Raw genomic sequence first — 12,934 nt, forward strand, 5'->3', positions numbered from 1 at the left:
TACGGCGGGGCATATATCGATAAGCGATGCTGCCGGTAACAGTAGTAATTGACTTAACAAAACGAGGTGGCAGTACAGTAAAAACAGAATGTGAAAAGAGAGAGAGATGGCACGAACATGAGCCACGCACCGCTCAGTGGGAATGACCACAGTGTCCGCCCCATCCACCTGGGACATCGGCATCCCACATGATAGAACAGAAATCCGGGATACCTTCATCACAGCCAGCGAAACCAAAGCAGATGTTTACGTCACGACAGAAGCTGTTGCCAGAGACAAAAACAGAACATCGTGTCTCAGCCACTGTCGCCAAAGCCTACTACCGGAGCAGCGTGGATCGACCGCAGCACCAGTGGTCGAGATCAGCAAGCGAACTATTTTCCTACACCATTCACGCGATAGAAAATAGTTGCATGAGATCCATTCACCAACTGGCCTTATGAGCTGGCACACTTATGGCCAGAAGGCAGTTCGATATGCTGCCTGGATTTGTATGGACCTGCCATCCCATCCACAACATCCACACAACTCGTCTGCTGGTAGTCGCAGATTGTCAGGAGTGATAGCTTCGGACTGTGACTCAAGAGTGTCGTGTATTGGTGGTCTGGCCTTCCTTGACAGCTTTGTCGTAATACTGTGCTGACCACTCTCTAGTAGCTTGTTCAAAAATGTTCAAATGTGTGTGAAATCTTATGGGACTTAACTGCTAAGGTCATCAGTCCCTAAGCTTACACACTACTTACCCTAAATTATCCTAAGGACAAACACACACACCCATGCCCGAGGGAGGACTCGAACCTCCGCCGGGACGAGCCGCACAGTCCATGACTGTAGCGCCTGAGACCGCGCGCCAGTAATTTGTTTCCGTGTTTTTTTTTTGGTAGACTTACTCGATCGAGAGACATGGGAGGAAAACATTTTATTTTGTTATTCTTCTGTTATAACATCCGAAGTAGGATCCATACTTCGTTTCTTGCTTAAATTGTGTTTTGATACTACTTAGTCGACATTTGCAATGTTCTCGTTTATTGGTTTTTCGCAATAAAAACAGATTGAGGAATATCGTTCGCATTTTATTTCTGCAATTGCAGATACAGCACTCACCAAGCACGACTCATGGCCCATCTTCACAGCTTTCCTTTCGCCAGAGCTTCATCCAGTTATTTCCATACGTCACAGAAGCTCTCTCGCGAAATTTGTAGGACTAGCACTCCTGGCTGAAGTGATATTGCAGAGACTTGGCTTAGGCACAGCCTGGGAGATATTTCCAAAATAAAATTTTGGGTCTGCTGTGGAGTGTGCGCTGATAATGAAACTTCCTTGCAGATTAAAAGTGTGTGCCAGGCCGAGAATCGAACTCGACAACTTGGCCTACTGCAATCAAGTGCTCACCTGCGAGTTACCCAAGCACTAACTATGACCAGAGCTCACAGATTTATATCAGCCCATATGTCATCTCCCACCATTCAAAATTCACAGAACCACTCCTGCGAAGCTTGCATATGTAGCACTCCTGGAAGGAAGGAAATTGCAGAGAAATGGCTTAGCAAAAGCCAAGGGGATGATACTGGAATGAAATTTTCACTCTGCAGCAGAGTGGGTGCTGTTCTGAAACTTCCTGAGAGGTTATAATTGTGTCACAGACAAAGACGTGAAAAGTGGATCTTTGTCCTTCGTGGATAAGTAATCACCATCTGAGCTAGCCAAGCAAGGCTCGGGATCCTTCCGAACAGCTCGCTTCAGCCAGTTACTTATTTCCTAACTCATAAATTTCACAGAAAGTCTCCTGCGAATCATGCAGTACTAACAAATCTGGAAAAAAGGATATAGCAGAGAGATATCTTAGCCACATAGCATGGGGGGATATTTCTCGAATGAAATTCAATGGACGTCTAAAACTGTGATCTAGGCCAAGACTCGAACTCGGTTTCGTGATTGGTCACATGTTACCTTACTCCGCCAAAACTCACGACTGGTCTCACTGCTTTACTTTTGTCAGGACCTCATTTTGTATCTTCCAGATCTCACAGAAAATCTCCTGAGAAACATGCAGGACTAGCACGCCTGAAAAGAAGACACTACAGCGACTTGGCCTAGCCAGAGGCTGGGGCACGTTTCCAGAATGAAATTTTCGGTCGACAGCGGATTGTGCGCTGGTATGACACTTCCTAGCACATTGAAACAGTGTGTTGAACCTATAATCGATCACGGGAGATTTAGCTCTTGTTGTGACTTGGCAAGACAGCCAAGCCACTAGGAGAGGAAGCCGAAAGGCACGCGTTTAAGCTCACGCAGGCTGGCGTGAGGTCTGGAACAGGTAAGGGAATTTATAGTAGCAAAGAACGTAAGTAACTACTGGAATACTTAACTTTAATTCATAATTGGTGAACATCGGTCTGACGGTACATGTACCACAAGATACATAGCAAATGATAATGGCGCCTTGCTAGGTCGTAGCAAATGACGTAGCTGAAGGCTAGGCTAACTATCGTCTCGGCAAATGAGAACGTAATTTGTCAGTGAACCATCGCTAGCAAAGTCGGCTGTACAACTGGGGCGAGTGCTAGGAAGTCTCTCTAGACCTGCCGTGTGGCGGCGCTCGGTCTGCAATCACTGATAGTGGCGACACGTGGATCCGACGTATACTAGCGGACCGCGGCCGATTTAAAGGCTACCACCTAGCAAATGTGGTGTCTGGCGGTGACACCACAGCTTTCACGGTCAAGTGCTCACCAATTGAGGTACACATCCTTGACTAACTACCCATTCTCACAACTTTACTTATGCCACTACGTCAACTCGTACTTTTCAAATCTCACAGAAGCTGTCTCACGAAACCTGCAGGACTAGCACTCCAGCGAGATAAGACAGTGCAGACACATGGTTTAGCCACAAATTGTGGAATGTTTCTAGACAGAAATTTTTGCTATGCAGGGGAGTGTGCACCGATATAAAGCGCCTTCGTAGATTAAAACTGTGTGCTGGACCGACACCAATCCCGGGTCCTTTGCTATTTACAGGTGGGTCCTCATCTGTTGTCTTACCCCATCACAACTTATGACCGTCTTCGCAGTTTTACTTCCACAAGTACCTCATCTCCTACTTCACAGAAGCTCCTTGGAAAACATGCAGAACTATACTTGTAGAAGAAACAAATTATTGCAGCTATATGGCTTACCCACAGCCTAGCAGATGTTTCCTAAATTAAATTATCTCTCTTCGGCGGGTTTTGCGCCGATGAAAAACCTACACGGAAATAATAATTGTTTTCCGCACCGAGACTCGAAATAGTGACATTTACCTTAAGACGGCAAGTGCTCACCAGCCGAGCTATCCTAGTGCCACTCACGACCATTGCTTACAGCTTTACTTCCACCAGTATCTTACCTCAGAGCTCCCAGACTTCACAGAAGCTCTCCTGCGGAACTTACAGGTCTAACACGACTGCAAGAAAGGTTGCTACACAGGCATAGCTTTGACACAGTTGGAGATTAATTTTAATTTTAATAAACAACAGCCTCAGTTGCAACGTTTACCTATGTTTACCTAAGTTTCAGTTGGGATAACCCAACCTTCTTCAGAATAAAAGTAACTACCGTTTGTCCATAGTGGACATCGTCAAGCTAAAATTACAAATACATAAATTATCGTCAGACTGTAAAAACTTATCTGAAACTGCCTCGGCCCCACTTCGCGACCGCGATGCCGCAGCCACGAGTGCTGTATTGCTGGAGAATTCTATGAAGTTTGGAAGGTACAGAATGAGATACTGGCGGGAGAATATCTGTGAGGATGGGTCAGGAGCCGTGTTTGGTTAGCTGACTTGTTGAGGAGATGCTCGCGAAAGGCAGAAGTCCCGAAGTCGGGTCTCCGTCAGGAAGTTCTATATCATCATTTTGGAAACTCCCTCCACTCCTAGCCTATGGCATGTCTCTAAAATATCCTTTCTTACGGGACTGCTAGGTATGCAAGATGAGGTGCTGTCGGAGGTAAAGCTGTGGGGACAGGCAGTGAGTCTTGCTTGGGTAGCTCAGCTGGTGAGCACTTGCCCACACAAATCAAAAGTCGCGAGTTCGAGTGCACAGAGATTTAATCTGCAAGCAAGTTTCACTGTGCCTTACGTTAACGACGCTACTTTAAAAAATTTAATTATCATTGACTTATGAAATCAGTATTTCAATCTTAGTAAACAGTGCTAAAAATGTGGATCTTTTAAAAGCAATATTGTTTCGTGATTGAAATGCAAATTAACCCTTCTTTTACCCCTCAGAAAATTTCATTTACCGCTCAGGAAGTAATTACCACCCCGGCTAGGAACCATTGCCCTAAGGGCATACAGACAGCAGTAACCTTCATGTAATTGGTAGAGTACAAATTTTAAACTTATAAGTCGATTCAGTCAAATGATATGACTATTTATGTCATATGTTTTGATAATGGGAAACTAATTCATCAAAAGCAATACGGTACTTTACGTTGACCTAGAATCATGAAATTTGGCAAGAAGCAAGGTCTCACGGTACAAATGAAACAAAAAATATCTTAAAATTGTGAAAGTGCAGTTATATCACGCAAACAATCTTTTGCTCTTAGAATATGGATTGCATTGATAATCCTTCAAAAATGTAACAGACAAACATTACTGGATGCAAAAAAAAAAAAAAAAAAATGTAAGTTGTGTCATGTTTCAGTAAGTAGATAAAATACATTTTATTAAAGCTTCTATATCTAACATATATAAACTTAAGTCCCTTAGTCGTTTCCTTTTGTATCTTCGGGCTAGTCATAGGAGCTAATGTATAAGTTATGATACGGTCTTGGAATTCCCGCGACCAATATCTATATCGAAAGCAGGGGAAAATCGTTGAGATTCTCGATTCCCATTATGGATGAAGTGTACAGGATGATCGTTAATAAAACCGACGATCTGCAGGGCTGGATTCCTGATCGGAAATGGAGTAAAAGAGGTCTCATGAACATGTGTTCAATAACAGGAGGTGTGTCTGTAATGACAACAAATCGTCCCAGGATACGTTACAAAGCTGTATCCCATCCACGGCACAACAGATGTTCAAAGTGGTCGCTATAGTATTGCAGGTGATAGGGACAGTAACGGCTGTCATGCAGGAAACACGTAATCGAACTTCGGCTAACACCATGCTGGTTGAGCGCTAGCCTGGGGTTTGTACTAGGGTTCGTCTCAACATCCTGTAGAAACCAGCTCACCACGTCCTCTGCTTCCCTGCACGTTCGTCTGTCTCAGACGCTCCTTGATCACACAAACGCCCAAAAATGGCTTGAAATTTTGTGTGATGTGATTGGCGTCTGTGAGGGGACGTTTTTTTGTATAGCTGTGCTGCTTGTCGTCCGTTTCCATGTGCTTGGCCGTACACAAACACCATTTCGGCTTGTTCCTGACATGAGTATCGGACCATTCTGCTGCTTACAGTACGCCGCGTCTATCACACAGCCTGCAATGCACAAAGAACGCACGGCACGTGGTTAGAGGAACTTTCATCCGTGAGCACCATCTATCACGTAAAGGATGCATATCAGGACACAAGTTTATAGGACCATTTTCCTTCCACTTCCAGTCATGAATCCGTCCCGTCCACCTTGCATATACACACCTGTATTAAGTTTGCACAGAACTCTCAGTGCACGAGTCCTACTCGCATCTGACCACTTTCTTAAAAATAATAGCATTAAAGCGTGACATTGTGGTAGACGTTACGGCTACTGATAATGCATGAACAATTTCTTTCTCGCATAGCCCACCCACCACAATCACACTTTGGACTTTATAGAACTGGTGTATGACAGTAAGAATGAGACGCATACAGTTATATAAATAAACAGCTCATTAAATCCCTTCTCCGAGTTGTAAGTGGTTCCTGCAATAGACCATAAATAGACACTCAGGAGGTTAAAACAACTGCATGGCTAACGTAACGAAAGAACGGCCTCCAAACACATTTGTCATTTTGGTATTTGGCGCACTTAGCATACTTATTACAGACAGTGTATGCTTATGAATAATACACAATCCATATAATGCATACGGATCAACATACCTGCTATCTATGAAGGGATCTCCCTGATATAGACACGAAGCTCCAGACAACCTAACGGATTATCATCTTTGGATTGTTTCACCATTAACCTGAAATGACCATACGGCAATTCAGGAAAGTTAACAAGTTTTAGCCTCATCGGTTTGAAGTTCACCATTTGGTAGGTACCCTGCAAACAGGTCACAAGGTCAGACTTATTATACTCTCTACGTTATATCTTGTTAAGTGATTAAAATGAAAAACAACATACAACCACCGGACTCTGATGCAAATATTGCTGTATATTGACTTATTCACCATTACAAGTAACATAAAAATATATAACTCTGCACTGTACGTATACCTTATAAACAATGAGACGCCTGAGACGCTGCATCCTAATTGCGTCCAAGATAATGAAGTATATAGTTATTACAATGGAATGAATACCCCTGCCTCCATACAGGCGTTGATATTAGTCAACGTGGCCAGATGAAAATGTGTGCCCCTTCCAGGACTCGAACCTGGGATCTCTTGCTTACATGGCAGACGCTCTATCCATCTGAGCCACAGAGGACACAGAGCAAAGTGCGACTGCGGGACTCATCTTTGGCACGCCTTACGTGAAACCCACATTCCCAACTTATTGTCCCGTACTATACTCATAGTGCCCCTGCCCATTATACTCATTACTCGCGGCTTTTTGCCGATTCCCTTATGAGTCCAGGCACTGTGCATCCGCACAGAAGAAGAAGGTCAAATGGCCGGTGAGCCTTATATATATATATATATATATATATATATATATATATATATATATATATATATATATATATATATATATATATAAAGCTCTCCTCTAGACAAAGGAAGACGTACGCGAAGTACTCCATTTCTGTCTCACATCTTCGACACAAATCGAGTCTTCAGTTTCATATAGCATTCACGAAGCAATTGTTACCTTACGTTTCATGTTACTCCTGTTCGAAATGCATGTATATGGATTCTCAGGGAGAGGGCAGTCTTAGGATATTTTTAGTTGGTTAGTATATAAGATGCACAAATACTTTCGTAGGAAATCAAACAGCACATGGGTATGTCAGTAATATGACCGTATGCATAAGAAAAACTCGGAAAAAATATGAAAAATGACATAAAATCTTTAAAATTGGAGGGAAATCTGATATAATTACGAAAAATTAATGTAAAATAGGTAAAAACTGAGGGAAATACGAAGAACTACGTAACATCGCGAAAACCCAGTAAAATTACGGAAATTGACTGAGAATACATAAAATTAGGAAAGAATACCATGACATGAGTAGTGAGCAAAATCAATTAAACTGCGTTTTCTGGAGCAGGTGAGTAGAATGATACTAAATATACATTACTTAATAGGGGAAAGAGTTGGCTTTCTAGAGATGTGACGTCAAAGCGAAAAGGAAATATTATTCCGCACATGATCAACAGAAACTAACATCGGACCATGACTTTTGTGTGCAAAAGGAAAGTTACCAGAGGAAGCGGTAAACTGCGATAAGACTGCTACTGTTTGATCATACGCGTTTCCGGCAGCAGACGGTCATTTTATAGGACTGTTGTGCGTCATACAATTGTGGAAACCTATGTTGTTACAAAGAATCGATGTTTTCTTTGGAGTGAAAGATGGTAGTTTCATCACTTAGCAGTTTTTCGCCATAGTTTATCGTAGAGAAACTTGCAGAGAGAATGTACGTCATGCACGGGAAATACATCTCTTAAATTAGAATACTGACAGCGTTGCATTCCACGTGACTAACAGGTCGGAAACCGCGCGGCTCTTGCATTATAGGGTGTTTAAGTGCAGAATCGTTTACCTTTTCGAATGTGTTTATGTTCCACTATAATTTCTCTGTTTCCGATATCTTACTGGTATCGATACCAAACACCAGAACAATAATACAGAATTGACAGCACAGTCGATTTACGTAAAATGATTTGGAGTCTTACTAATTTTACACGATCAAAACGACCATTTTACTGTCATCCTGCATAAAAAGCAGTCTTGGTTCTACAGGCACACACAAGAGTATTATTTATTAAATTTTACTACACATTGATCTTGCCAAAAGCCGAGAAGCGATTCTTCTTAGTGTTCTAGCTCTCTGGGGCACTCTGGGATGCTCTCTGGGGCACTCTGGGATGCTGTCTGGGGCACTCTGGGATGCTGTCTGGGGCACTCTGGGATGCTGTCTGGGGCACTCTGGGATGCTGTCTGGGGCACTCTGGGATGCTCTCTGGGGCACTCTGGGTTGCTGTCTGGGGCACTCTGGGATGCTGTCTGGGGCACTCTGGGATGCTCTCTGGGCGTGTTTTTGTTGATCTCTGTTCACACTCTGATTATGTATTCTTAAGTTTTTGATCCTTTATTTCTTATTTTTTTTACTTTAATGTTCACTATAAAGTTGCGAACTATCCTTATCTATCTCGTGAGATTTTTTTTTTTTAAAGTCTGCCTCAACTTTACGTTTAAACTCTTATCTTTTATATCTATAAATTAATTATTTATTATATATAATCAATCTGTGGGTTTCAGGGGTTCCGACCCCTGGGGAGGTGGGTGGGTGTTAACGGATGGCTGTGTGCGCCGGTGGAAGCGATAGCTAGCGTACAATAGACATTATTCTTGAGTTGGAGCAATAATCAGGGGTTTATTTCATTGTAGCGATATTTTTTAAGGAAATTTTAATCTCCCATCTACACAGGAAGAGATAAACCTCGTAATAAAATCAGATGTATTACCGAATTTATGAAGTGATACATAGAATCAAATAAACTGCACTGTTACCATAAGAGACTTCGTATTTGGCGAGGCATTTAGTTACTTAAAGGGAATCCGAAAGTGAGAAGGCATCCCGTGACAGAGGTAGATCTTGGTATTCAGTAATAAGCCAAAAGCGAGTTTAATATTCTAGTCTTGTGATGGGTGATGTAACAAATACTAAGCTGATAAATTTTCGTCAGAGTCCTCATCTGTTCATGTAAATATCTTATAATTTAAAATCTGTAACTTTCCGGTGTCTTCAGGTCTCTTCCACGCATACAGCCTCCTTTCATGATTGTTAAACCAAATGTTAGCTGTGATTAAATTATGCATGTGTTAAGCTCCACCAGTCGGCTTCCTATTTCATTCCTTTCCCCTCGTCCATATTCACCTATAATTATTTCCTAATGTTCCTTTTCCTACTATTGAATGTCAGTTCCCCATCACAATTAAATTTAGGTCCCCCTTAACAATCTGAATAATGTCTGTTATCAGAAATTTCTTCAATCTCTTCATCATCTGCGGAGATAGTTGGCATGTAACCTTATACTACTTTGGAGGTTGTTGGCTTTGTGTCTGTCTTGACTACAACAGTGCTTTCACTATGGTGTTCATAATAGCTTACCCTCATTCCCATTTTCTTATTCATTATTAAATCTACTACTGCGTTACCCCTGTTTGATTCTGTATATCTTAACCTGTATTCATCTGACCCGAAGGCTTGTTCCTCCCATCACCGAACATCACCAATACCATCGTATCTAACTTACTAACCAGTTCCCTTTTTAAGTTTTCTAATGTACCTGCCCAATTAACGGGTCTAACATTCCACGCTTCAATCCGTAGAATGACAATTTTTTTCTCCTAATGATGACTTCATCCTGAGTAGTCCCTGCCCAGAGAACCGAATAGGGTGCAATGAGGATCGACTGAAAAGTAGTGCCTTCATCTTCGTAACTCTTCAACACTTGGCAGCATCGGTATACGGCAGGTACTGGCTTGTTTCGTAGCTTCTTCTCTACAGCTCCAGTTGCCGGGAAGTCCTAGCATTGAACAGTTGTGTTGTTACAGTGTAAAGTATGGAACCTTGCGCAGACGATCGGTCAATGCGATTTAAGCAACGTGCAGTCATTGAATTCTTGACAGCAGAAGGTGTCACCCCAAAGGAGATTCATCAGAGAATGAAAGCAGTTTCCGTGATCGTCTTGATGTGAGTACTGTGCGTCGTTGGGAGAGTATGTTTAAAGACGTTGACGTGGGAACATCTGACCTGCGTGACAACCAAAGAGTTGGATGTCCTCTGTCAGCAACCACCGAGTTTCACAAGCAAAATGTTGACAGATTGATTCAGGACGATCGTCGTGTCACTCAGAGAGAAATTGCAAGCACAATCGGCATTTCACAAGAAAGTGTTGGTCACATTAATGCTTTTCTTGGCTATCGGAAGATCTATGCACAGTGGGTACCCCGGATTTAATACTGTAAGGTTTTCATATGTTTTCTGTCATTATAAATAATTCACCTTTGCTGTACCGGGACAAGATGAATGAGCGCGGCACCCAAGTAGGAAATAACATCCTTGACGTTGTATTGAATGTAATCTATGGTGCACTTCTTGGGCACTCAGTTGTGCTGCGCTGAAGCAGTCGTATTTAAGGCATAGTAACGAACAGCTGAGTTTTAAGACGTGGAAATTGGACGTTTGTGAATCCGACAGAGTTGTGTGGCATACATTATTATGCAGATGAAAATTTATTTGTAAACATATGCTACTGATTCTACTGCTGACAGGATTTTTTGGAAGGATTTTTCAAGGTAACCAATGGATGTTCAAGAACAAAATGTTTATTCGTCAGAACTTTGTCCCTCAGATAACTTATAACATTCATAATTGTTATTTATCTGATCTCTTTGTTTTCATTTGGTCACGAATAGCGCAACTGGTTGGAGTGTCTGTGATTTCTGTAATGAGATAACTTAGTAATTGTTAGAGTCTTCTTAGGCTGTATAGTTGTTTTTAGCACTAATCACAGTTTCATTTTTCAAGAACGACTTTCTTTAAAGTAAAACTCTCTTTCATCATTCTTAGTAAAGTTTTCAACATTTTGTCTGGTGTGCATTGTATCTTACGCCATAATCTTACGCCATACGAAGCTACAGATTGTATGTGACAAGCAGGGTTAGAGGACGTTAATAAAGCTTTAAGGAAACTGAAGAATAACAAGGCTCCCGGCACTGATAGCATTTGTGCTAAAATGTGGAGGAGCAACATTAGAGCAGTCTCTTTTTGAACTTATCACTCTCATAAGAGAATAGGCAAGGACGACAGACGAATGGAATAAAGGAATATTGTGTCCCATACCTTAAAAGGGCGACCGAATCGAATATGGGAACCTCCGTGGAATCACCCTCCTGAACCTGGGTACAAGGTGTTATCTAATATTATTTTTGATCGGCTACTCCCACAGGTGGATAAAGAAATTGGAATATACCAAAGTGGATTTCGACGAAGAAGGGCAACAATAGACCAGATTTTCAAACTGTGCCAAATTTTGGAGAAAACTGTTGAATATAGAATTGGAGCACATCACCTCTTTATTGACTTTAAGGCTGCATACGACAGCGTCAGTAGAAACCGCATTTTAGCATATGCAGATGATGTAGACATCATAGCACAGACAGAACCGGCACTGAAAAAGCTTTTACAGCCTTAATTCAGGCAAGTAAGAAGATGGGTCTCACACTTTCAGTGTTAATGGATACACATTTGATAGAGTTGATAGCTTCAGTTATCTTGGTTCCACAGTCACTTGCTTTCATGACTTCTCAAGTGAAATTATGATTAGGCTGATATAATCAAATAAGGCATATTTCACCTTGATTAATTTATTCCTGTCAGCACTCCTTAGCCGCCCATTAAAACTCACTATTTACAAAACCCTAGTAAGACCAGTTCTGACTCACGCTTCGGAAACCGATGCAAGGCTGATCGACGGATTTGAGAGGAAAGTTGAAACATCTGACTTTCAATAATCCCTAGAAAAGGATGGCCCTGACTAACAGTAACCCATACCTTTCATGAATCACTTACCTCACAAAAATCTTCGTTACTCAAACTACTGCAATACAGCGAGCGCCAATACTGCCAGCTAAATGAAAGATTCTAACTACTGAAGGTACTAACTACTGATAGGCATAGTTAGCAAGTGAAATATTTTGATGGAGAACAAACAATGTATTTACCTTAATAGTGTTCAAAAGTTTTTTATATATATATATATATATATATATATATATATATATATATATATATATATATATATATATATATATATATATAAGTTCGTGACATCCAGTCTTACAAATTTCCTTTTTCTGACGGACACACGTCCAGGTCGTCCGCTCTCAAAACTCTGGCATCTCTCTCCCCACATCCACCACCGCTGGCGGCTCACTTCCAGCTGCGCAACGCTACGCGCTGTTCACATCCAAGTGCCCACTACTACAATAGCGAATATTCCAACAATGCCAACCAGCCACAGACTGCACACAGCACAGTCAGTGATTTTCATACAGAGTGCTAAGTGGCGTTACCAACATAAAAACCTAAACAGCCCACTTACAAAATTTTGAGGAGAATGATTGGCCCTGTGTATGAGAGAGAACAATGGAGGAAACGGTACAATACAGAATTGTGTACTATATATGCCGATTCTCCTGTAACAATAATCATACGGTCAAGAAGGATAAGATTGGGAGCTCATGTGGTACGAATGGAGGAGTCTGAGGTGATAATGAAGGAGGAGAAAGAGGGCGAGGTCGACATCGAGCAAGATGGCTAGATGGAGAGGAAGAAGACCTATGGAAATTGGGATGCACAATCTGGAGGAGGGTGGCATGGCCGTGATGGATGGCGGAAGCTCGTTGGGAAGGCCAAGGTTCATCCTGGACAGTAGCACCACAGAAGAAGAAGAAGAAGAAGAAGAATCTACCTGCGCGATTAAGGCATGTAACATTCAACTCTCCAATCCGTAGCACGCCATTTTTTTTTCTCCTGATGACGACATCCTCCTGAGTA

At 41.9% G+C, this 12,934-nt stretch overlaps 1 protein-coding gene across 1 annotated transcript in view; it reads right to left on the bottom strand.

The window, feature by feature from the left end:
- LOC124776322 overlaps positions 1 to 12,934 on the bottom strand; it is a 145,165-nt gene that overhangs the window by 75,525 nt on the left and 56,706 nt on the right. Inside the window, exon 4 of the mRNA XM_047251260.1 lies at positions 6,075 to 6,243. Coding sequence (XP_047107216.1) covers positions 6,082 to 6,243 — 162 coding nt within the window. The 3' untranslated portion in view covers positions 6,075 to 6,081. The remainder of the gene's footprint in view (positions 1 to 6,074; positions 6,244 to 12,934) is intronic.

Source organism: Schistocerca piceifrons, chromosome 2 (genome assembly GCF_021461385.2).
Source record: "Schistocerca piceifrons isolate TAMUIC-IGC-003096 chromosome 2, iqSchPice1.1, whole genome shotgun sequence".
Taxonomy (NCBI): Eukaryota; Metazoa; Arthropoda; class Insecta; order Orthoptera; family Acrididae; genus Schistocerca; species Schistocerca piceifrons.